At 40.4% G+C, this 22,745-nt stretch overlaps 2 protein-coding genes across 2 annotated transcripts in view; one reads left to right on the forward strand and one right to left on the reverse strand.

Annotated features, from left to right (window-relative positions):
- Positions 1 to 1,003: 1,003 nt before the first annotated feature.
- On the reverse strand, positions 1,004 to 2,817 carry LOC139213566 (cytokine-like protein 1). Its single transcript, XM_070844296.1, has 4 exons — positions 2,665 to 2,817; positions 2,342 to 2,386; positions 1,857 to 2,003; positions 1,004 to 1,048 (listed from the first exon to the last, which is right to left on the reverse strand). The coding sequence occupies exons 1-4, from the start codon at positions 2,815 to 2,817 to the stop codon at positions 1,004 to 1,006; spliced, it is 390 nt and encodes a 129-aa protein (XP_070700397.1).
- A 5,114-nt stretch (positions 2,818 to 7,931) lies between these two features.
- Positions 7,932 to 22,745, forward strand: part of stk32a (serine/threonine kinase 32A) — a 55,493-nt gene continuing 40,679 nt past the window's right edge. The window contains exons 1-3 of the mRNA XM_070843813.1: positions 7,932 to 8,002; positions 12,593 to 12,648; positions 14,204 to 14,355. Coding sequence (XP_070699914.1) covers positions 7,951 to 8,002; positions 12,593 to 12,648; positions 14,204 to 14,355 — 260 coding nt within the window. The 5' untranslated portion in view covers positions 7,932 to 7,950. The remainder of the gene's footprint in view (positions 8,003 to 12,592; positions 12,649 to 14,203; positions 14,356 to 22,745) is intronic.

The raw sequence follows: 22,745 nt of genomic DNA on the forward strand, positions 1-22,745 counted from the left end.
AACAATTAAATTAAATGGTGGATGATGATTTAGAAATACACAGAAATGTCCGGAAGCCTAACAACAGACCTTTAGTCATGGAAGACATTTGACATGTCCCAGCAGGAAAAGCAAATGTGTGAATCATAAAAGAAATAATGGCTGAATTCCATTTAGCTGCTTCAGTTCCAGCGTCCAGGTATTGGACTCCTGCTGAGTCACTGTTAGAGTCACACAATTCACACTCGAATTGTATGGTGCCATTGTTAATGTTATTTGTAATACACATGCTTGTCCTACTATGACAAGTTAAAACATCTGCTGTGAAAGAGGCACAATGTCAACACCACTTCAAAATATGGCACAGAATATCTTACCTGCATTCACTTGGTAGTTATATTTACCAATGGTGTGAACTCAGTAATCTTAAATTAGTACATTTAATATCACTGGTTGAGTAATTGGCACAAATACATAAAATATTTTATCAGAAAAAAGAAGATATACATTTTGTGTATTTTTTGCCATATAACTTTTTTTAATGCTCCAGATTATACTGTGATTTAAAGTGTACTATACACAGAGCATTGAACATTGGCAGAGTGAAGGAGAGTTTCAATAAGACTGGTCATTATCGCTGTGATTCTATATATAGTAGCCTATATTTTACATAATTGGCATTTCATCTTTCCTGACAAAGAAAAAGTCTGCATGCATTTGAGCAACTAACTTTTGAATTATTTTTTTTACCCAATAATAAAAGGCATTTAAACAAAGTTTGTGAAATGTTTCCTCACTAAGATTCCATAGGAAATATGTGATAATTAGTGGCAGTAAACACCATTATAGTCAGAAAACGGATGATTGAAGTCATTTTTTAGGAACCTGACAATAGTTACCCTAGAATGAAACTGAATGAAACATCAGTCTTGTGTCTGTCAATCATTGCCAACATTTGGAGTATGTGGAAGGGCTGTACTGCTGTCTCTCCATTCTCCTTCTCCTCATTTCAGGATCCAGTATGTTAGCGCTCCAATGCAGCACAGTCATAGATCGTGAACACCAAGTCCTGTAAAAAAAAAAAAAAAAAGAAAGTCAAAAGATGTTTGTGACTGATTATTTTTATTCAGGATTTATATTTTATGTGTTCTGAGCAGCTCAATTTGATGTGCAAAATGCGTTGTTAACTGGATTGAAACTATACAAATAAAAATCCTCCGTAGAAAGTATTTCTTTCTGTTATTGAAAAGCCCATAATGAAAGTGAATTAACTCTATGCCTTTATGGTGACATCACTGCCTGCAAAGCAAACACAGGTCATGTCAGTGTGTCATGGGAAATAGGCCACAGACCCAGATGTGTCTGACTTCACAGTTCAGGTGAGCAGAAAAAAAAAAAACATCCACAGAGCACTGAATGCTTTTCATAATCTGCATCATAAACCCTGCTTAATCTTGTGAAATGAACAACTGAGTGACCCGTTCACCAGCAGTCTGTTTGGGTGCATCTCATCAGGCTTAGCCTGTTTTATGTTGGGCTGCAGTGACTCAGGCTCTTTGGATATACAGTTAATAGGTGTTCAGGTGCTTTTAGGTGACTTTAAAATATGATTTGATGGACAGTTCTTTAATTTATCTTTGACCCCACCATGAAAATGAGTTGCAGACTCCATATTCAGTAGATTAACCCAATTTCAGAGCTGGATTACAGGTGGATTTTTCATGTAAATGTGACAATCGTGTTTTTCATGTAAATAAACAATCTGTAGCTCAATAGTTCTCAATAACAAGTAAATATAACTATTTATCTGAAACTGTTAGATTTATTGCCATTAGGGTTTGTCATAGTCAGTGGCTATAGCCAGTGTCTTGTTTTACCCCGTGACATTTCTCTGACATGAAGATGAAGAGCTGTCTCAGGGTGACACCCAGCTTCCTCACTTCTCCAGTGTATGCGCAGCGACGCTGTCGCAGGCCTTCCACCAGGGAGATGTAGGTCCTCATTTTGTACATCACACAAGCATTCTGATGGCAGGAGTAGCAATTAGTGTCCCTGTGCATGATTTACAGCTGAGGTCTCCAGTCAAAATGCCACAGATGTTAGTGTAGAAAAGTTTGGGGCAGTCACATAACTCAGAACAGTGTCAAAGATAAACATCGGCTAAAAGTACAGAGCAGAAAACTTTCTTTTGATGTTTGTTCTTTGACAGAGGAGTTTAGGTAGAGTATGAATGGTATCTTAAAATCTAATCAAATATGTCAATTCCTGTATGTCAGGTATATACAATAAGAAACCCAATCATTCTCATTCACAGTAATGTAGGCTTTTGTTACAATTGTGGGGAATTTGAAGTCATACTTACATGAACATCAAGGTAGAGATCTGGCATGTGTGCCATGCAGTAAGTCTGGATGAAAACAACAATATGAACCATGAAGATCCACAATTTATCATTGGCAGGATAATCTATGCTGTTTTTATACCCATACACCCATATGATGAGAAATCAACTCAAATCTGCTTGAATTTCTCCTGTTTTAGCCTCCTGTTTAAATTTGATGGGAATAACCTATATGAATGGATTGACACATATTCAAGTACAGCATGGCACATAAAATCATCTAAAATTAGATATCAAACACAACTTTAGTGTTAAATCTAATCCATATAGAGCAGCTGACTTACAGTTTCAGGGTCCCTCTTTAAATCGGCAGCCCACTGGGTGAGCTCCTGTGCCATGGTCAGCACCTTGGTGTAGCATGTCGGTGGGTTGAAAGGGAGGCTCAGCACCAACGGCACCAAACACGAAACAAGCAACAAGTGGTTAAAGATCGCCATGACTCACCGACACCTACAGCACTGACAGATCCTTTTGTTTGTTTGTGTCACAGATGCAGACACGCAGCCACGTATGCATGTGGACAGATTTTAACACACCCTCTGTTTGCTCCAGAATAATTATACAACTGAGGAGGAATGACAGGAGACAGCCCATTGTGTCAGATAAGCCAGAGCTGACCTTCAAGGAAGAATCAAAACGCGGTTGACAGCAAAGTGAGCTGTGACTTCTGCCCAAAAACTTAAATACTGAGAAGACATAAAATAGTCATTTGCTTTAGGGCGGCTCGTGATGGGAGGGTTTATTTAACACGGTATTTCTTAAATCAGACTTTTAGCTGTGGAAGTATTAGCCACAAAAAATATTTGCTAAGTGCTAAATGTAAGTAATCATTATGCAGAAAGATAAATACAATACTGTAGTTATTGATGCATTAATATGAGCATCACTTTCACATCACAGCTAGTAAAGGTGGGACTAAATTTAATGACTTTATATATTTCTTGTGAATTTCCCACTAGGGATCAATAAACTCTACATGATGATGAAGTTATGTGCTGAATACATTTTATGCTTTTAGTCTGAATTTCTACAGTAAATGGAAACTAAAGTTATTGAATAAATGTAGAATTATTGCAGAAAATGGAAAAAAAAGTACTTCAAAATTCTAAATTGTAAGTAAATACTTAAATGTTCTTTGTTACTTTCCACCATTGAAGATTTGTTTCAATACATTTCATCTTTACACAAATAGCCAATCTAAAGATCCCAACTCAATGCCAGTTTTTAGATTCCTATTTTATGTTATTTGTTTCTGTAATTTAATTTAAGCACAATTAGTTTAATTATGATGAAACGTGCTATATAAATGCCTTGCCTGGAAGAATGCTGAAAGCCTTGAGGCCAAAGACGGACCACAAAACATTTGACCTTAACGTGCCATAGAAAGTATTTGGAGCTTTATAACATTGGTGCAGGTGTGCATACATAAACTTAAATGTTACATTTGTCCTCCTTCTTTTGATTATACCAAACATCTGTAACCTTATATATTTAATGTAGTAAAACTGCATATATTTCCTGCAGTAAAATAAAGAAAATAAACATCAGGTATGAAACATACCTCTTGATATGTACACATTTTAAACAGAAGACCTTTAATAGCTTGAGCACTTATATGTGTCTTCCATAGTGAAGCGTTTTTACATTAAGGGGGGCGGCGGTGTTTAACTGCTGGTACTTTTACTGGAATACTGATCATGAAAGTGTATTATGCTGTAAATTCTAATCCCATGAGACCCTTGCTGCATTAAACTGGCCGCTGTCGTATCATGTTGTGTCTTTTTTTACCCACTAGATGGGGCTAATTGCACAGATTAATCTCTGTGCATTGCACTGACCTTAAAAAGGAAAGCATCCTTAAGCATCATGCTCAAGTTCAGCAAATAGTTTTCATTTCTTCATTCAAATCTGAGTCTAATTTATAGAACTTTACGGGCAAAAAAAAAAAATATCCTTACTCACAAAACTGGGGCAACATTGCCACATGCTGAGGCTTCCCGCCCATTGGAAAGCTTTACTCCATCTCTATCCAGGTGTGATGTGACACTGTCATTACTCATCTCATCTAACAGAGCACGCTTCCTGATGCTGCCAAACGATGATAGTGTATTGGCCTGCTTTTGAGGGATGCTTGTCACCTATCATAGAGTGCGTTGAGAGTTGGAGGTCTGTCTCCTCCCTCTGTATGAAGATAGATGACCAACACAGTGTGCGTCTTGGCTTGACAGAGTGGCATAAAGAGCAAGAAAATGTGCAGTGTGCCCTGTAAGCATATTTTCGGTCCCACAGTCCCACCAATCAGCCACTCTCCTCTCGACCTTGGCCTGCTCAATTAACAGGGGACACGGGTGACCGCGCCGTTCTTAAAATGGATGTATTTGTTTTACAGTTAGAAGTTAATGGCTGCAGAGGACTATAAAAATCTCAACCCCAAAAAAGACAGCAAATTTCAATGGTGCAAACACATATTCTGGTTTTAAAAGCCCTGAATATTCATTGCAAATGAATCACAGAGCTAACACACATAATGTGAAGGGCCTAATTTGTCACATTTCTAAGAAGCTGAATCCTGCCGGTAGCCCAGTTCTATACTGTGGGCTGTCCAGTGGTGAGCCAGTGAGGGTTGAGGGCCTTGCTCGACAGGACTCCAAACATTAACAGTGATCGTTGAGGTGAGTGATGTCAGTTCCCCACTTTTATTTCTTCTCTGCTTCTCCAGAAATGTTAGCCAAATCTACCAACTGCTGTGAAAATCATGGGGAGTGATCTTATATTTCAGGGTTACTACATTATTTCAGTCATATCATGCTATTCTAATTATGACTTTGTGAAATGCAAGACCAGAATGATATAATCCAGACCTTTATGAAATGATAAGCGAAGGAAACTATGCTCATATGAAGAATATTAAAGGAATATTATATTGATGATATTGAAGAGATTTAAAAAAAATACAATAAAGCACAATGAGGTCAGCATAGACTCACAAAGGAACACAAGAGACATTAGTCTCCATTATTCCCCCTGTATAATGTCTTTGACAGCTATTATGAGACAGTAGGCTCAGCCCGTCTATAAAGAGACGTCTATAAACAGCATTGTCGACAATCTGTTTTGCTGAAGTGCCTTTAAGCAAGGTAGCAAGCCAGTATCATCTCTGGGGGGCGCTGTTCTAAAGCTGACCATAACCTCTGACTCCATGGTGGCATCAAGATAAAGAATTATTCCCTGCAGACATGAATAAAGCAGAGTATTATGAGCCCATGCAAATTGTTAAGTAATAGGACGCTTAATATGAAAAAGATCAGAATCAGATCATTTTGAATTGACTTTCCAGTGAACTCATACCAGGCACAATATTATCTCCAAAATATTTCCAAATCACAACATAAAGATTGTATGTGGTGTGGCACATATTGGTGTTTCTCTGGAAATAAATCGAGTGATACATTTATATATATATATATTTTTTTTTTTGTTGTTCTGATGAGTGAATGTTAACGACAGGGAGCCCACAGTGCCACAGTTACAGCTGATCAGCCTGACCAGCCTATGAAACGTGCCTCTCCAGACGCATCAGTGGTGGCCAGCCTCATTACACAGGCGGCGATGTGGAGGTCAGTCGCTCATGAGTGCGACGCGCCGAGCACTTTCCCCCCTCTAAACTCCAGCTGTGTTCCCTTTGTCCTCTTGCCCTCCAGAAACGAGGGATTTCGCATCGCACTCCGTCGGCGCATCCCGCAAGTCACGTCTCGCTGTGCGGTTCCATTTTTTTCGGGCGGCGGGCGTCCGAACACAGGACAAGTGGCGCTTTGAGGTGCACTGTTGCTCCACCGTCGCCTCACATCTCTGCAGCAAACCGGGCTGGACATGGTCCCGTGCTCAACTGGCCGGCGGCGCCCAGAGGTAGGTGCCCCGCAGCTGCCCCGCACGGATGCGGGAGAGGATACTTTCCCATTCAGCGCATGTTCGCATGTTCCTCCCAGCTGATCAGATAAGGGCTCCGGGCTCAGCGTCCTCTGCGGGGAGCTCGGCACTGCGGCTTCCCGCACTAGTTTTTGAATATTTCATTTAACTCCAGGGGGGAAATTTCAGATATGCTGTGGTGACCTTATCATGCAGTCTGGGGATGACATTCATGAAAGGGTTTCCCCCGGCGGACTGAACGCTGCCACGATGAATTGAAGTTTGCCTATTTAACCAGGGAATGCGTCTCATGACCGAGTTCATCCATTCTCCTTTAAGATATTGTAGTGGGGCAAGCTGTCAGTCAGTTTAAAAGAAGATCGTGGGGAAACCTGATAGTAATTCTGTGATATGAATATTGGAGTATCATAAGAGATGTCATTTCAACTTAAAAATAAACTTACTTTCTGACTCCAACTTCCTGTGGGATGATGTGGGATGAGGCTCTCAGGGTAATGTAATATTATAGGATGCCCAAATGACAGACTAGTACCTACACTTCAGTTATAATACACATTTATTTGATGACTTCCTAAAGAACAAAACATAGTAACCCGTGAAATCTCATGTCCTGATGAGGAGGGCAGCCCGAGGGATCCCATTTACAGTACACAACACCAGCAGAACTATAAATCAGAAGCCTCCAATTTTGTGCTGGTAATGGGAAATGGATCATGCCATTCATCACATGTGCGCTGTAGACGGTGCTGCACTGGGATGAGTTTCTAGATTAAAATCTAGAAATTTAATTATTGATAAATGACAGATGAAGGAAAAAAGGAAGGAGTGAAAGAGGAAGGAGACCCGCATATGTAAAAATAGTGACGGGAGTCATTGCTGCCTGTTTACTAATCGAGTTGATTGCTAATCAAGTCCTTAACATTAATGCCAATGACCTTCTACTATTAGAGTTTTAAAATCCCTACATCTAAGAAAAGTCAGTCAATCTTTCCATTGATCAGTAGATGCTGTGTCGGGAGCTCTCTCAGAGGCTCCACCTTTCTACTTTTTTCCTCCCTCCCTCCCTCCATCTGTCTCTCCTTCCCTCACTCTGCCAGTGGTGTCATGTTTTCCTGCCTCCCCTCACAGGTTAGACTCTCAGTCAACAGAGGGTCACAGCCACAAACACATCACCCACCCTCCTCCTCCTCCTCCTCCTCCTCCACCACCTGGCTGGCAAGAGTCGTCCGTCTGCCTGCATTCATCTAAACAGCAGTGAAGACCGACAGGAAACACTGTAGCGCTACTGCCCGTGTGTGTGTGTGTGTGTGTGTGTTTCAGTGCCTCAGTCCCTTTGGTGGTATCCCAAGCCCTCCAGTGTGTGTGTGTGTGTGTGTAATGATGTGTGGTTGTGTCAAGGTGGAGAATTAAGAGGAAGACGGGACCTGTTTAAGTCAGCAAAACCAAGCCAACTACTGCGTATGTGTGTGTCTGGGTTGAGCAGCCCTGCACGTGAGAGAAAGTGTGTGTGTGTGTGTGTGTGTGTGTGAGTGAGAGAGGGGCTAGAGTTGACCAGGCAATGAGTGCGTCTCAGAGGGAGAGGCCGTTCGATGCTGAGTTGAGCTAAAGGAGCAGAAGAAGAAGAATCTGTAAGAGGAGCAGCCATGGGGCTCGGACAGTCCAGCAAGGCTCCGGTCACCGATGACACAGACGAGGGTGAGTAATGAAACAACCACAACTCTTATTTCACTTTTCTTCTGTTTGTTTCTCTACTTTTCTGGCTCAAACTTTAGGGAAGATAAACAGGGGAAAACAAAATGTGCAATGACACAAGTTGTGAGCAGGAACCGGAGATGGCCTTGTCCCTTTTGGTGTCCAGGGTGGGTTTTTTTTCTGCGGCCTTATTAATGGGTTAAGTTATTCCTATTAACTGGCAGATTTAGGAGCACTTATAGTAAAGGGTTACACTGATCTGCCACTAGTTTTCCTCAACAGCAGAAAAGAGGAACTCCCCTTGCAGTAGCCATAGTCTGACTTTGATGTGGCCACAGCATGTACATTTATGAAAATATACACGTAGCAGAGGAAATGTAAAATATGATACACTATAAAGTTGTGTTCTCATATCCATGGATCACTTCTAGACATTTTTCCCTAATGTTGGCTTTAGTTTTCATATTTATGATTTTTTGAAAACAGCTTGAATCTTGCCAGGCTATTATCTTTATTTATTTATTTTTACAGACCGACTGCCATCAAGGTCGGCATCAAAAGGAGTTATTACTTTGATTGGCAAAGGTCTACGTTTGAATTTATTTCCCTATTCTTTGTGACACGAGTAGATAATACAATGTGAATTTATTGATCCGAGTCAGTCTCTGAAATTAATTCCACTCTGGCTGCACCCCAAGGACTTCAAATAAGTCAGCATTACATGAGTCAGTGATTTAGTCAGAAGTGAACTGGTCTTACCCAGGTTCTTCCGTACTGTAGAGCTGTGTGTCTGGTATCTTAAATGGTCTGATACATTTACTTAAGTTGCAAACTGTAATATATGTTTTCAGTTTAGCCCATTTCACAGGTTAAAATTCCATTAATTATTATTAGAACTTTCTTTTGTTTCTTTGCTGAAATAAATATTTAATTATCGTGTGATGAACTAGAATTCTTTTTCCGCCCTGACTGTCAAATTACTGCAATCGCACCCTGATGAAATCCATCATTTCGGTGGCTCCCTCTCTTTTTTTTTTTTTTTTACTCGAGGCAACCTCTATCAAAGAGGAAATCATTATTCATGGTTAACCTTGCTGCTTAGTCATCTGGCGTGCTGTTCTGGAAATGTCACTCATAGCAGAGCTTCTCTCAACTCTGAGTTAATGCAACAGTGCACCTTTCTGACTTCCCTCTCGCAAAACAGCGTGGGCGATTTCACCGAGGGCAGGGGAATAATAAACACAGACGCACATCGTTTTGAATTAGAAAAAGCCCTGCTCACTGGAAACAAAGTAATCCCCGCGCTGATGAAACTCACGTCAGACACAGGCAGGATTCTCCTTTTGAGGTTGGAGGAGCCAGACGTTTCCCTGCGTGTTGAGTATACATCATCCTCTCACCCCTCTGAGTAGCAATAAAGATGCAAATCAAGTTTTCATTTCACACTTCAGGTACGGTAAAGGTTGCTTCAAGCTAATATTGGCCACTGAGGTGGGATTTATGTTTGTTTGTTAATTCAACAGAGAACATTAATAAATGCAGACATTTCATAAATATATCATCAAAGTACATGAATGCTCTGAGATCATTTTCAGCTATAGTTCCTGTGCAGCTAAAAAAAAAAAACTACCTCACTATTTTAAATATAGCTGGTGGTAAAGTTATGAATATTTTACCTGTTTACAAATATTTTTTTTAACCCTTATTTTCATTTAAGGTTGTGGTGGCACAGCACCGCACCACCATTACAACTTAGTTTCTCAGAATATATAATTATGTATAACAATGTATAATGATAATTATTAATAAAAATCAGAATCAGAATGCGTTTGCTGAATGAACTTAGTTAGTTTAGAACTGTTTTCCTTGTTGACGTCAGTGCAGAGACAGGCTTCATACTCAAGCCATATTAAGTGATTTATAGAGGTGTTTGCATGAAGGTGAACTCTGCCAAGACATGTTTATCTCCTCTGAGAATAATGTGTGCACCACATGTTCCTTATGTGCCACATCCGTTTTCCACTTTGTGCAGCCCGGAGAGTCTGGTTAATGGACAGGCGCTGTTTACTGCTGATCATGCTTTATTCACATTGCAGCAGCACATGGACCCATGGGTTCTGTTTCAGTTGTCAGAGCAACAGCGTGATGTTTCAACAACGATGGGTCCTTAAGTGATTCACAGGATTCTGTGTGAGAGGCAGGAAACAGAGGGGGGGGAGAGAGAAAGGGGGCACGTCCACAATTGAACGCGTCATTTGTGTTTTTTCTACACAGAAACACCTAAACAATGGAGGATCTGCAAGTCTCTTCCTCTCTGTTCTTTACTATAAAACTGTTTAGTTGTTTAATCCTCTCCTGCTGTCTGTAATCACCTACTGTATTCTGTGCTTTGATACAGCCAATTTTTGGCCCTTCATATATACATACTTTACTGTCTCTGTTGTCAGGAAACTGAATGAGTATCGACAAATGATTTGAGGGTCACAAATGTGGTCTGTTAACCAGATCACACTCCTCCACTGCGATGAACGTGAACACTGTAGTTTACTTTATATCAATCCCACATGCACTGACCTGGAGGGAATACTGAGCATCAATTGTGAATTAATCCACCGCAAAAAATCTTTGAAACAATTAAAGTGGCCATTTTGCCCTGATTTTAAAAGTGTATGTCTTCAGTGGAAATGATTGTGCTGAGAGTTGAGTGCAACAGATGGTAGGGAAGTTGGAAAGTACTAAGAGACCGACTAACACACTGTTGGTTTTGGCCTTTTCATGGGATTTTTTGAGAATAAGAAAAATATAGAATAGCGCCAGCCTTCAAAATGAGTGATCACACTTAACTTTAGTGTTTACTGGCTTAGTGTGGACATCTGACTCAGAGACGGAGATGCAGAGAACGTCTGACAGACAGAGGCAGGAAGGCACAGACATACATTACAGTGCAGTCATCCAGAGGGCACCAGAGACAGTGTGAGTCTTTACAGTGAACCAGCGTGATTACTTCAGTCCAAACTGATTAGCAGGTGTCAGTCAAATTCCAGTTGACTAGCAGATGAGTTCCTCTGTCAGATGATTTCCTCAGTTAGTTTAAGCAATGGAAAGGCTGTCAATGTGTCAATTCCACTCATGTGAAGATTTCAGTGATTACACGCTCTGTTACTCATCTGTCCATCATTTAATACAGCACATTAAACCATTCAAAATTCTGCTAGTAAAATGTGACTCCATTTCTTTCTCTCTCTCTCTCTCTCTCTCTCTCTCTCTCTCTCTCTCTCTCTCCCTGTGTATGACTGCCTCACTCTCTCTCTCTCTCTGCAATCACAGAGCTCTGCCCTCTCAAGACCACAGCTGTCTCTGAAAAAACCCATCACAGCAGAATCTCCAAGTAGCTCAGCAGGAAAATAACCATGTTTATCTGGAGCGTGTGTCTGTGTGTATGCTAAGTATGTAGACCACCATCTGCAAGTCTGTGCATGTGTGTGACTGCACCATAAAGCGGGCCTCGCATGGTCCCTATCAGAGGAGGTTGTGTAAACACCCCAACACAGATAGTGTGAGACGAGGAAGTGCCAGTGATACGTGACTAACAGAGCATAACATTAACTGTCACATCCAATAGATCGAGTGACTGCAGGCAGAATGAGAGTGTGCATGCGTGTGCGTGTGCGCGCACACTGCACTGTTGCAAAAGAACAGGTGATGTTTTAAATCAGCACTTTATGATCAAAATATAGTATATGTGTATGTTTGAGAAAGATCATGAATGCATCGTGAATATAAGTGAGCCCGTTTGCGAGTGTGTGGTCAGTACAGAGTTGTTCAGAACAGCAGCTGTTCTATCCTCGGGGAAACGGCACAGAGGCAAAATCTCCTGTCCTGGTTGTCATGGCAGCAAGAAACAAACAGCCCCATCCGGTTCAAATTGGCGATAAATGTCGCTGATAGATGGAGAGCGTGATAGGGAGTTAAGCTCTGGTTTAGGCTGTGTGTGGCTGTGCGTGTTCGTGTGTGCAAGCGTGACAGCGTGTTCATTGAGTGTGCAGAGGAGAGAGCGACACAGGTTGAGAGGATATCAAGCTGCAAAAAAGAGCTTTTGTTCAGTGGAAAAACGTGTAACGATCATAAAAGATGTCTTTGTGCAGATGCTTATTTTAATTCTGTGCTCTATAAAGCCAGTAACCTGTGGTCGCCCTGCAGACCTCCATCTGTTTCAGCCCGACTGTTGCATTGTTCAAATGAACGTGGGGGGAACATAATGTGACTGTACTTACACTTACCATTTCCATTTAGAGGGATTTACGAAATAGTTCTCATTTTAAAAGCGTTAAAGTGTATTTGATTTTTACACAAGTTTGTATCCAGCCGTAACATATTCTAATCTGCTTTTCTTTCCTCGTTAGTTTACTTTTGCAGTTGTTGTATTTCAAGGTGAAATCCATACCATAGCCTCTACAGCAAAAATGTGTATCCAGTGCCGGACCTGTAAAGTCGTTTCACCTCGTTTTAATAGTGAGGTCAAAACAATACTGTGAATTTATGTTTTAAATTTGATAGAAATTAACAGAGATTTTCTGCTCTTCTTCCTCATAGTGAATTTCGACCACTTCCAGATCCTGAGGGCAATAGGAAAAGGAAGCTTCGGAAAAGTAAGTCCATGTTTGCCAAAGTGTTTTCTTTTTTAGACTCCAAGTAGACTCAAGTTGCAAACAGTGTGCTGGTGTGTTTCAGCCTAATGATACATACATGTATTAATCCAAAAAGGGGAACCTTTTTTAGTATACTGTATATACACATCTGATCCAATAGTACTGTAAATGGCCAATCACAAGAGATGCACCTAAAAACATGACTGATAAAAAAAGGCAGACATAGGAAACAAAAACCTAAATAAAACAGTATATCAACTAATCTTTGCAGTTCTACATGATGGCCCTTGAGGGGCATGTGAACATTAGGCGTAGCATTTTGTTAGAAATAACATAAAATGTCTCCTTTCTCCCTGAACAATATTATCATACACAGTCTAGTAAAGTCGTTTGGTTTAATTTGCTTGTGATCAACCAACAGCTCACAGAAACAAATCTGAGGCGATGGCAGTCGTGTTTCCTCTTGCTGTTAAGCCATAGAGTGCAGAGTAATTCACGTCAGCACTTAGAGTACTTTTAAACACATGTCGCGACGCACATGCACACTCTCGTGCACATGCATACACAGAATGCAGACCCACACAGCATCCATGCTCTGTCCAACAACAGATAAGCAGTCTAATCACAGTAGATGGCAAGCTGTTCAATGGGAGGAGTGATGCGATCAGGGTTTGGCTGATTAACTGTGCCAGCTGGTCCACAGATCACTCTCTTAGATAGCAGTAATCACTGGCTTATTGATGCTTATAGCACAGGCAGGCACGTCTTCAAATAAATATGCAGTATTACACTGTTGCATATTGAAAACAGTGTCTATCGTCAGATACGTTGTCAAAAAGGGGGTAATCATGTACAGTTTGATATATACACACACAAAGCTTCAATATTATTACGCCAGTGTTGCACCAGCTGTTATATTCTGCTTCACACATCTGGGTCATGCTGTGTTTTTCCATTGACGTAAGTACGCTGATTGCCGTCTGAATGCAATTTTGAAAGAAATGTCGACATTGAAGTAACATGTAAGAAAAATCTACATGATGTTTCCCATCTCTGAAATGCAGATAATAGTGGTGTGAAAAGTTGAGCATCTTAAGAGAGGATTAAATTCAAAATCACAGAGATTAAAGAGAAATCCTGAAGTTTCCTTCCAGCGTTGTTAGATGGACATTTCTGGCTATTGCACTGTAACACTTCACGTGTCTCATGCAATAAAGCTTTGGACAAACATGGATCAATGATGGTAAACTCACTACTGTATTGCCACATGCATAGTTTTTCACTGTTTTATTCTTCTATGCATCATGCGACATGACTAACTAACATGACTGTTCATCATACTGGCAGTGAGGACTACAGTATATTAACATTTAGTATGGACATGCCATCTTTTTAGACTTTTTAGACTAGCAATGTAATGTGTGAGTCACTTTTGAAAGCCTTGAACGTACTCGAGCATAAGAGAAGCAATACACAACTACAACAGAGCAACAAAGCACTCAGACCATTCTGACCAAAGCAGTAAAGGAAATATATGCTTTTGTGATCTTATCAGGTGTGCATTGTACAGAAGAAGGACACTAAGAAGATGTACGCCATGAAGTACATGAACAAGTTGAAATGCGTGGAGCGGAACGAAGTGAGGAATGTCTTGAAAGAGCTGCAGATCATGCAGAACCTTGAACATCCTTTCCTCGTCAACTTCTGGTAAGCCACCATGCTTGGTGAATGAGCACTGGAATGTGTGGTTGTATATGTCGGTGTATCAATTAAGTTTTTTTTGTGAATGAAAAGCAAAAGCAAATAACCCTGGAGCAGTTCTCAAAGAGTTTAGGAAATTACTTTTGCTACTTTTTGAATTCAAACTCAAATTTAGCACTAAGTGACACAGACAGAACCTTCATTCCTTAAGTACGAGGAAGCTGCTTTGTGAAATCTTAAGCACACTGTGAGTCATTTCTACCTCTGTAGGTCATCTCCACAAAGGCTTGCGTTTAACACAGGCTATTACCATCAGCCATGATGAATGATTCTGTAGTGCACTCTGTCACCCATTTGATTTTTATGGTGATTGCACCCTATCCATTAAATCGGTGAATGCCCAGACGCACAGAGAGGCTATCACCCATTTAAAAATAAAAAATAAAAAAACCCGGATTGAGTCTGCAGATGTATGCAGAAAAGGTGTCGTCCACTGAAGAGCACTCTCGAGCCACCACCCACGTCATCTCACTCTTTGAAGTTGCTAAAAGGAAAATGTAGTTTGCTCACTGATCCAAGCTCAACTTTTATGGACACAAGCCTCCTCTCTTGGCAGCTTCTCGTTTGCTTCACCGCATCTGGGCGTCAGGGAAGCCTTTCCCTCAACACCGTACATGCTCATTCAAACTCTGCTGTGCTAATCTAAGTTGACTCATCAGGTAATTTTCAGCAACTCATTCATCGTAATTTGGAAGCTCGAGCATACTGAGCACCAGGATTCGTACTTTTGAGATGTCTGATAAGTATGGCTTTTTAAGTTTCTGTCTGAAAGGCATCATTAATTCTTGATAAGCACTCCCACTCTGCCACGTCTGAGAGGAAGCCACCCTGGTTTTCTGTCAAGCAGAAGAGAGGAGGGGATGTCTATCCCAAGACAATGAATAATGTAGTCCTACTTTTTAAAAAAAAAAATCAGATAATGGTTATTTACTTATATATTCTTAGTATTATTTGTTACTTCGATTCTGTTTTATTTGATTCATAAGTTTGTTCCCTGATTTAAAGACGAAAAAAAACCTGAAAGTGAACAGTGAATAATTAAATGAGATACTAAACGAGCAGCAACGCTCTCCAGGTACTTTGTCCCCATCGACCCTTTGTCCTCTGTCCCACTTTCCTATCCTATCCTCACCCTACTTCCCTTTTCACCCATTTTAATGCCATATCTTTTTGAAAGCTACTCTGGAAGAATCAATAGCTGCCTTTTTAATTACTAATTTCTGGGAAACAAAACTAAATCCTCCCACGGTGGGAATGAACGAGGAGAAGAGATTAAAAAACATTGAAGAAACAGAGGAGAGAGGATAGGAAAGGACTGTAGCTACAGAGCATAGAGAGGAGGTAGAGAAGGAGAACAACAGAGGTGAACAGAGACATAGAGAGAAGAGCAGTGTCCAGACTCATCAGACAAACAATGCCAGTGCTTGCTTTCTTGCTTGATTGCATGCTGTGTTGGACAAAAAAAAAAGGTTGGAAGTTAATGCTTTTGGCAGCATAAACCCCCCCTGGGTGGGGGTGATTTCCTCTAGAGATGTGCTTGGGTCAGCGCTGTGCCCACTCTCGCTCCCTTTCTGTCTCTCTCACTGTGTTGAGTTGGCGTAAGTTATGATTGTCCTGAGGTAAGCGCTCAAGGTCAGAGACGGGGAGAGATTACCTGCAGGCATATGAACCGCACTGAGCCAGCCGCATGCAAAACACTGTTCTTTATTTTTCTTCAGCCCCCCTGTGCTGTCTTCTCATCTTCCTCCTCTGTCCTCTTTTCATTCACCTCATCTTCTCTCACCTTTTCTTTCTTTCCTCCTTCTTTCTTTCTCCTCCTCTCCTGTTTTCCTCCTTCACCACCTGCTTCACTTCCTTTTTTCTCTCCTCTTGCTGTCACTGCACTTGCTACTTGGCATAACCTCAGATGTCTGTTTGAGCACTGCGCACAGCCAAGCAACAGGACAAAACTTCAAAACAAGGCATTCCCCTTCCGTGCAAACTATCAAGGAGGCTATAATATGAAATACTGAAGAAGGAATATATATGAAATACTTTGAAGAATCTTAACCTTGGGCATTAAGTGTGTGGTACAGTCAGTGCATCGATATGCCAGCGTTGCTGGGGCAGTCCGTCGTGCCTTTGCTGCACCAAGTCTAACTGTGTAAGGGGAGCCCTTATTGGCACTGCACTGCTTTGACACAGAGGCCAGAGATACACTCACGCTGTATCAAGAGACAGACGGAGCGAGGGAGAGATGGCAACCAGCAGCTGATGCTTACTGTCTTCAGCTGTCAGTCTTGATGCTTCTTGAACTGTGGATTTTGCAGTTGATTTGTTTGGTGGTGGAGAAAAGTCACAGAGGAAAAACCTCTTAACTGCTTGCTTGCTGTTTGGTGCGATGGATGCGTTGATCGCGGGCTGTGTAACGTGTTCTCTGTGAGCAGCACATTTGTTTGGGGGCATCTAACTGTTGACAATCATTTCTTTTTTTCACTATTTAGGAATTTGCCTTTTGAGCTTGTTTTAATTATCGACCATACAGATGATTCATACAGACTTGCAGAGATTCAAAATTGTGAATGATCTAATCCAAAGTAAAAATGACTAATTAGTGTTGGAAAAGTTGGAAAATGTTTCAAAAGAAGTCATGCTAATTTGAAGGTTTGATACCAACCAAAAAGATAGCTAGGATTTAGAGGAGCAATATTTGTGTTTGTATTACAATTTTTCTTAAACTTTATGTTTACATGTCCAAATTTTGCATCATCTAATTAAATTTGCACAAATTTGCATTCATTTCCAGAACAGCAATTGGATTTTTGTATATTGGATAAAGCTAGGTCGATTTTGTTGACAGATTAGAGCCAAATGTTTTAGAAATGCTAGAATTTTTTTTAGAAAATATGGGCAACAGCCATAAAAACATGTTTTTTTTAAGCAAACAAAAGTTATGGTAAGTAAGAGCTACTGAAGTGAAGATTTCTGGCTCAGAGTATTAAAATAAAACTCATTTGGCCTCAGATATAAATTTAGGAGACATTTACAGACGCAAATGTGCAGTAAGTGCAGTAAAATCAACTAAATGTGTATTTTGGATGATTTCTTCCCACTAGTCTGAAAGACTCAAAATCTCTCCATCAGTGCATGAACAAAATAATGTTTTTACCTGTTGCGTTTCTCCTAAATTACATAATCCTCTTCAGCTTCTTTTCTAGGTTTTCTTCCCCAGACTTGGCCACAGAGCAATAATGTTCACTGCCAACATTTTTTCAACGTATAGTTAAGATTTCACCACTAAACCTACTTTTAATAAAGTCCATAGGGCACCCCATTCCTTTACATCTTCCATGTATAACCTATGATGTAACATGCTATTGAAACTATGTAACTGTCAAAGAAGAAGAAGAAGAAGAGGCACAACAAAAGCCTGAAGTGGAGTAAAAGCTTCACTTGCTTCAGGGAGTCCCCCTTTCACGCAGTTATGTAATTTTACTAACGCATTTCATTTCTATGCAGAGCAAGACATCAGTCCCCATTCATGTGCATGTTTGCGTCACAAAAACCAAACAGAGATGACATAATGTCTCACAAAGGAAATTATTTTCTCAAAAAACCCAAGTGAAGAATTCCTCCAAGCATCATGTTATAAAACATCTAGTACACCAGATATGTTGTACTGCACAGGCACTACAGTCTGCTTAGGTATAGGGTACATTTTGAATGAATGTTTTGAGCCAAGGATTGATTCCAGGCTTCAATATTACAAATAAGCAATAGTAAAATCTGCTTGTGCCTAAGGTACAAACTGTATCCTTGTGTAAAATGTGCACATCACATCCTCATTTTACTTTTACCACCACAGGCGTTACTGAATACTGGAAAGCAGCGTGTCAGCATGGCAAGTGTTTGGTCTGATGTCAAGGTGACCTGATGAAATAGGAGTGTTGAAAATTAAGAAAACATCCCATCACTAAGCCTATATGTTGCCTTGATGGAAGTAAAACCAGCCAACTTTAAACACCTTCTTAAGTAAAAGCAAAAAGTAATTCTTTTAAAATCTGCTTACATGTTAAATTACTGAAAAAAGACTCGGATATCACTTCACTTGTCAACTACAAGCGGTGTTTTAGCGCATAGTTTACATGTAAGATCATATCTCCTGTGCCTTTTGTAAGAGATGTGCGTATGTATCTTTGCATGAGAGCGCATCTCTGTGTGTGCGCTCAGGGAGCATTAGACACAGACCGATGGGAGCTGTCAGTCAAAGGAGGTGTTGGGAGATGGGATGGGAGGAAGGTCGGAGGGCTGTCGGCATCGATCCAACATGTCACTGTCTGAGTGGTTGGCCGGCTGCGCCCTTTGGTGAGATGCTGTATTTGTGGAGATGTGTGTGAGTGTGTTTATATATGGGTAGTTATGCATGTCTAATCACCATGGTGAGCAACATTTTATTACTGAGATTCAGTGATTTTCTGCTGGGGGCTTTCAATAGATAGATGTTAATTATCAAAAATGACTACAGTTTAGCAGTCATTCTACAGGAGTATAATATCATCTAATAATGACTGGGTGCAAGTGATGTTCTCCTTTCAGAGAAGGGGACACGTTTAGGAAGATTGCCAATATTACCGTTACTTATAAAGAGGAAAAATTTATATTTATGAAAGCACTTACTGTAGGTATTGAAAAATTGAGAAATCATGCTGAATATTGCAGTATGACGACCTGTCCTGCTTGACTGAAGGGCCAAAAATCAACTTATAACAAGAATAATTGGAGTGTGTTGAAAACATTTCCCTCCTTTGAGAAGCAGAAATGTATTATAATTCGGAGAATGAAGCGGTTGTAGTAATATTTGAATTAACCACATGTGCCTTTACATGTCAGTGTTACCTTTGAAAGACAGAAAGTCTTTTTGTAAGGACACGTTACCATTAGCTTCTAAACCCCTGTGGTTTCCCGAGACTTCCATTACTGAAGTGGCCTGGGGTGCCTGTGCCTCTAAAAGCTCCATGCAGGATGCTCTCATCAGACTGGCTGCCTTGAGGCCACCAAGAGGTCACATTGAAATGCATGTGTTGCGGAGCAGATACACACACTGAAAGACAGAATTGGACAGGGCGAGAGAGAGGAGAAAAAGGCACGAACGACGAAAGGACAAGAGAGAGAACAAGCAAGCAAGAGAGGAACAGCTGCCACCAAGGCGCCAGCGAGGCTGATGAAAACTCTGCACCGTTTCAGCATAATGAAGGCTACAGGTGCTAATCTGCAGTCTGACTGCTGTTCTCTTTACCAGAAATGAGGCATCAATGGACTGAATGACTTTAAAACATGTCTAAAAGGCTTTATGCGTTGACACGCCATAAGGTTCATGAAAATTTATGTATGTAAAACACTGCCCATAAAAGTCGGCTGCCATAAGTGTACACTGGATCCCTTGGTCACAGCTGCTTATATGTGATGGCACTATTTTTCTGACTCACTTCTTTTGAAAAACTTTCAAACAATTGCAAAAGATTGTGATAAACTTTTCAACGCCCATGCATAGCTTCAAATCGAATAAATCGTACAGATTTCCAGCATGTTGTCTTATTAATAGTAACTTGGGTAACTACCCAGGGCCTACCTGTGATTAACAACTTACCATTTGTAATTCATTTTGGCAGCTGTGGCACCGGGCCACTGGAGACTTCATTCATATTAAAACAACTTCTAAATGCTCTGGCGCCATGTCAGAGAGAGAGAGAGAGAGACAGAGAGAAAGAGAGAGAGAGAGAGAGAGAGAGAGAGAGAGACAGAGAGACAGAGAGAGAGAGAGAGAGAGCACACTTGTTTTTAGAGGAAATAGGGCTTTTAGTGTCATAGGATATCTATTTACACTCTAAGTGGTGAGGGGATTTTGATGAAATGGCAGAAAATAGAAAGTTTAGTTAGCAGCAGGTCATTCAGTCCCAGAGGGAGGACGTTGATTTGATTACCTTACATACGGTACATACAGCACAACAAATTATTCACTGCAATAATGTGCATGTAAGCAGTCAAAGTTGTTGACTTTGTGTGTGTGCGTAGAGTATTTCAATTTCAACCATGCACAGCGTGTGTGTGTGTGTCTGTGTGTGTGTGTAGTAGGTATGGTAAGATTAACCAATTTGCATCGGTGCACCAGTATAAAAGTTCATGAAGTGATTGCCCCAATTAAAAATTATTATTCTTTCGCATTATATCTAATCACATCGTATATCGTTGAACCGTGGAATTGCACTGCATCACAATAGGGGTGAAACGTAGTAGCTTCATGTGTTGTATTAGATCGTTGGCAATGCATTAAGATGCATATGTTATCAGTCTCAGTGATGGAGATGCATATCCCTGTAGTGTTCATGACATTTGGTAAGTCCTAACATCTATCAAACAATATTTCATCATCTGTCATTCAATCTTACGAAAAAAGGTAAGCCGCTAATACAACAGGCTGCTTTGTGGAATTAATACATGTCTAAATACATGTGTGTGTCCCCTATAGTGTGTACATTATAGTAATTATAGTGTACTGTATGTGCCCCACTGTGTGCATATGCATGCCAGGCTGTCGCCCACCTTTATGGCGGCTTTGCTCCTGAGCAACCATGTGAGAGATTGCGGTGAGTCGGTCGTATTTGCTTACGAGGCAGAGCTTCCCCTGACAATGATGTGTGAGCCTCTCCAGTTTGTACCACTTTGGCTTTCTGATGGAAAGACTTGTGGGACAGAAAACACGGAACCCTCAGCCAAGTGTGAGAGCTGGTTTTCTACTCAATTAAACTGGTTTCAAGGAGCACTCGCATGTTCTGTCAGTTAGGTCAATCGATGGATTTCCTGTTCCACCTTAACCCCAAATCAACCAGTGTGTGATAGAGTAATAATACATTCTACTTTGGCGTTTTCTGTCAAATGAACATTCAAGTTGATAAAAAAGTTGCTACATTACATTTCTGCTTCCTATAGCCCAGTTTTCCAAAGGGAAAAGTAATAATAATATTATCAAAAGAAAGTTTGAGAATTGTCAACATAAAAGTAAGTTTGGAAGACAGGGAGATTATAGTTCTCAACACAATGAATAGAAATAGATTAAATGGTAGACATTAGGGAAGTCCCAATCCTGATTTGAGTGTTTATTAAACTATACCAATAGCCAATACCAATCGTTAGGATCGTGATAGTAAAGAGTAAGTAAAATGAATAAGTATACAACACTAAATACTTAATAGGAGTAATTAACTAAATAATAATTACCTAATCAAAATAAGAGATTAAGTTAAACATGATGAAGATGAGGAGTATAGAGGGAGTCACCGAACCCTCTTCACTAGAAGAAATACTCTGATTGTATACTGAACTAAATAAATAAACTGCTGTTTTCCTGGAAGAATACAGTGTTTGTCTGCCAAGAAAAGGTGCAATTAAAGTTAAGTTTGTGTCGCCTAAGTGCTTGTGACAGCAGCCTCTTGGATTTTTTTTTTTTTTTTTTACCACCTTTACTACCTCTGCTTTACCGTGTGAGCGTCTGAGTGTGTGTGACAGAGAAGGGATAGAGAGAGACAATGAGGTAAACTGAAGGAGAGGGAAAAAGTGAGAGGCTTGGAAAGAGAGGGAGAGACGAAGGGAGTTAATCAAATGATTAATAGACAGAGTACAATGGAGTCCATCCAGCAAACAAACTCTTGCTCACACTTTGCACCACTGACAAGCTTTTTTTTTTTTGTCTTGGTTTACAGTTTTCAGCTAGCCTTGTTTTAAGCTTAGACCATCAAATGTGGTTCTTCACACATATTTAGCTTGGCATTAAAAAAAAAAAAGACAGTACACATATTTTGTGTGCTGGATCTCATATTATTGGCCTTAATGAATGTTTATTTCTTATATCCATGCTTTTTCTCACGCCAGTATTTTTTATAATGTTCTCTTTAATGGCCGTAGCAGCTTTTTATAGTCAAAGTTCTCTCTATCCTAAAATAGAAGCTTCAAATTAATAACAACTTTCCTTGACTTTCCTTGACTCTTCAAATTTACACATTTCAAAATGTGCAGTGGATTAGTTCTTCACATGTCCAAACATGTACACGGAACCGGAGCAGCAGCACTGTGGATAATTGGAGAGGAATGTTATGACCGTCTATGAATTCAGAAGTCAGAGTCGTGTTGGACCCGAAAACTACAAATCCCGTATCAAAGTGAAGCAATGCTTTGATACTTAAGAGAATGTGATGTTATTATGAGGCCTGTTTGATCTGCGCTTCCTCTTTCTGTGCCAGAATAGAGTGTCATATCATTTTCCAACACACTATCCCTCTCTTTCCATGCACACACACACACAC

The sequence above is a fragment of the Pempheris klunzingeri genome, chromosome 14, assembly GCF_042242105.1.
Source record: "Pempheris klunzingeri isolate RE-2024b chromosome 14, fPemKlu1.hap1, whole genome shotgun sequence".
In the NCBI taxonomy this organism is placed as follows: Eukaryota; Metazoa; Chordata; class Actinopteri; order Acropomatiformes; family Pempheridae; genus Pempheris; species Pempheris klunzingeri.

Excerpts from the sequence above, each read along its gene's own strand:
- LOC139213566 (XM_070844296.1), bottom strand. The coding sequence starts at position 2,817 with ATGGCGATCTTTAACCACTTGTTGCTTGTTTCGTGTTTGGTGCCGTTG. Across the intron at positions 2,004-2,341 it reads ATCTCTACCTTGATGTTCAT|AATGCTTGTGTGATGTACAA; the intron begins GTAAGTATGACT and ends TCCTGCCATCAG. Across the intron at positions 1,049-1,856 it reads TGTCAGAGAAATGTCACGGG|GACTTGGTGTTCACGATCTA; the intron begins GTAAAACAAGAC and ends TTTTTTTTACAG.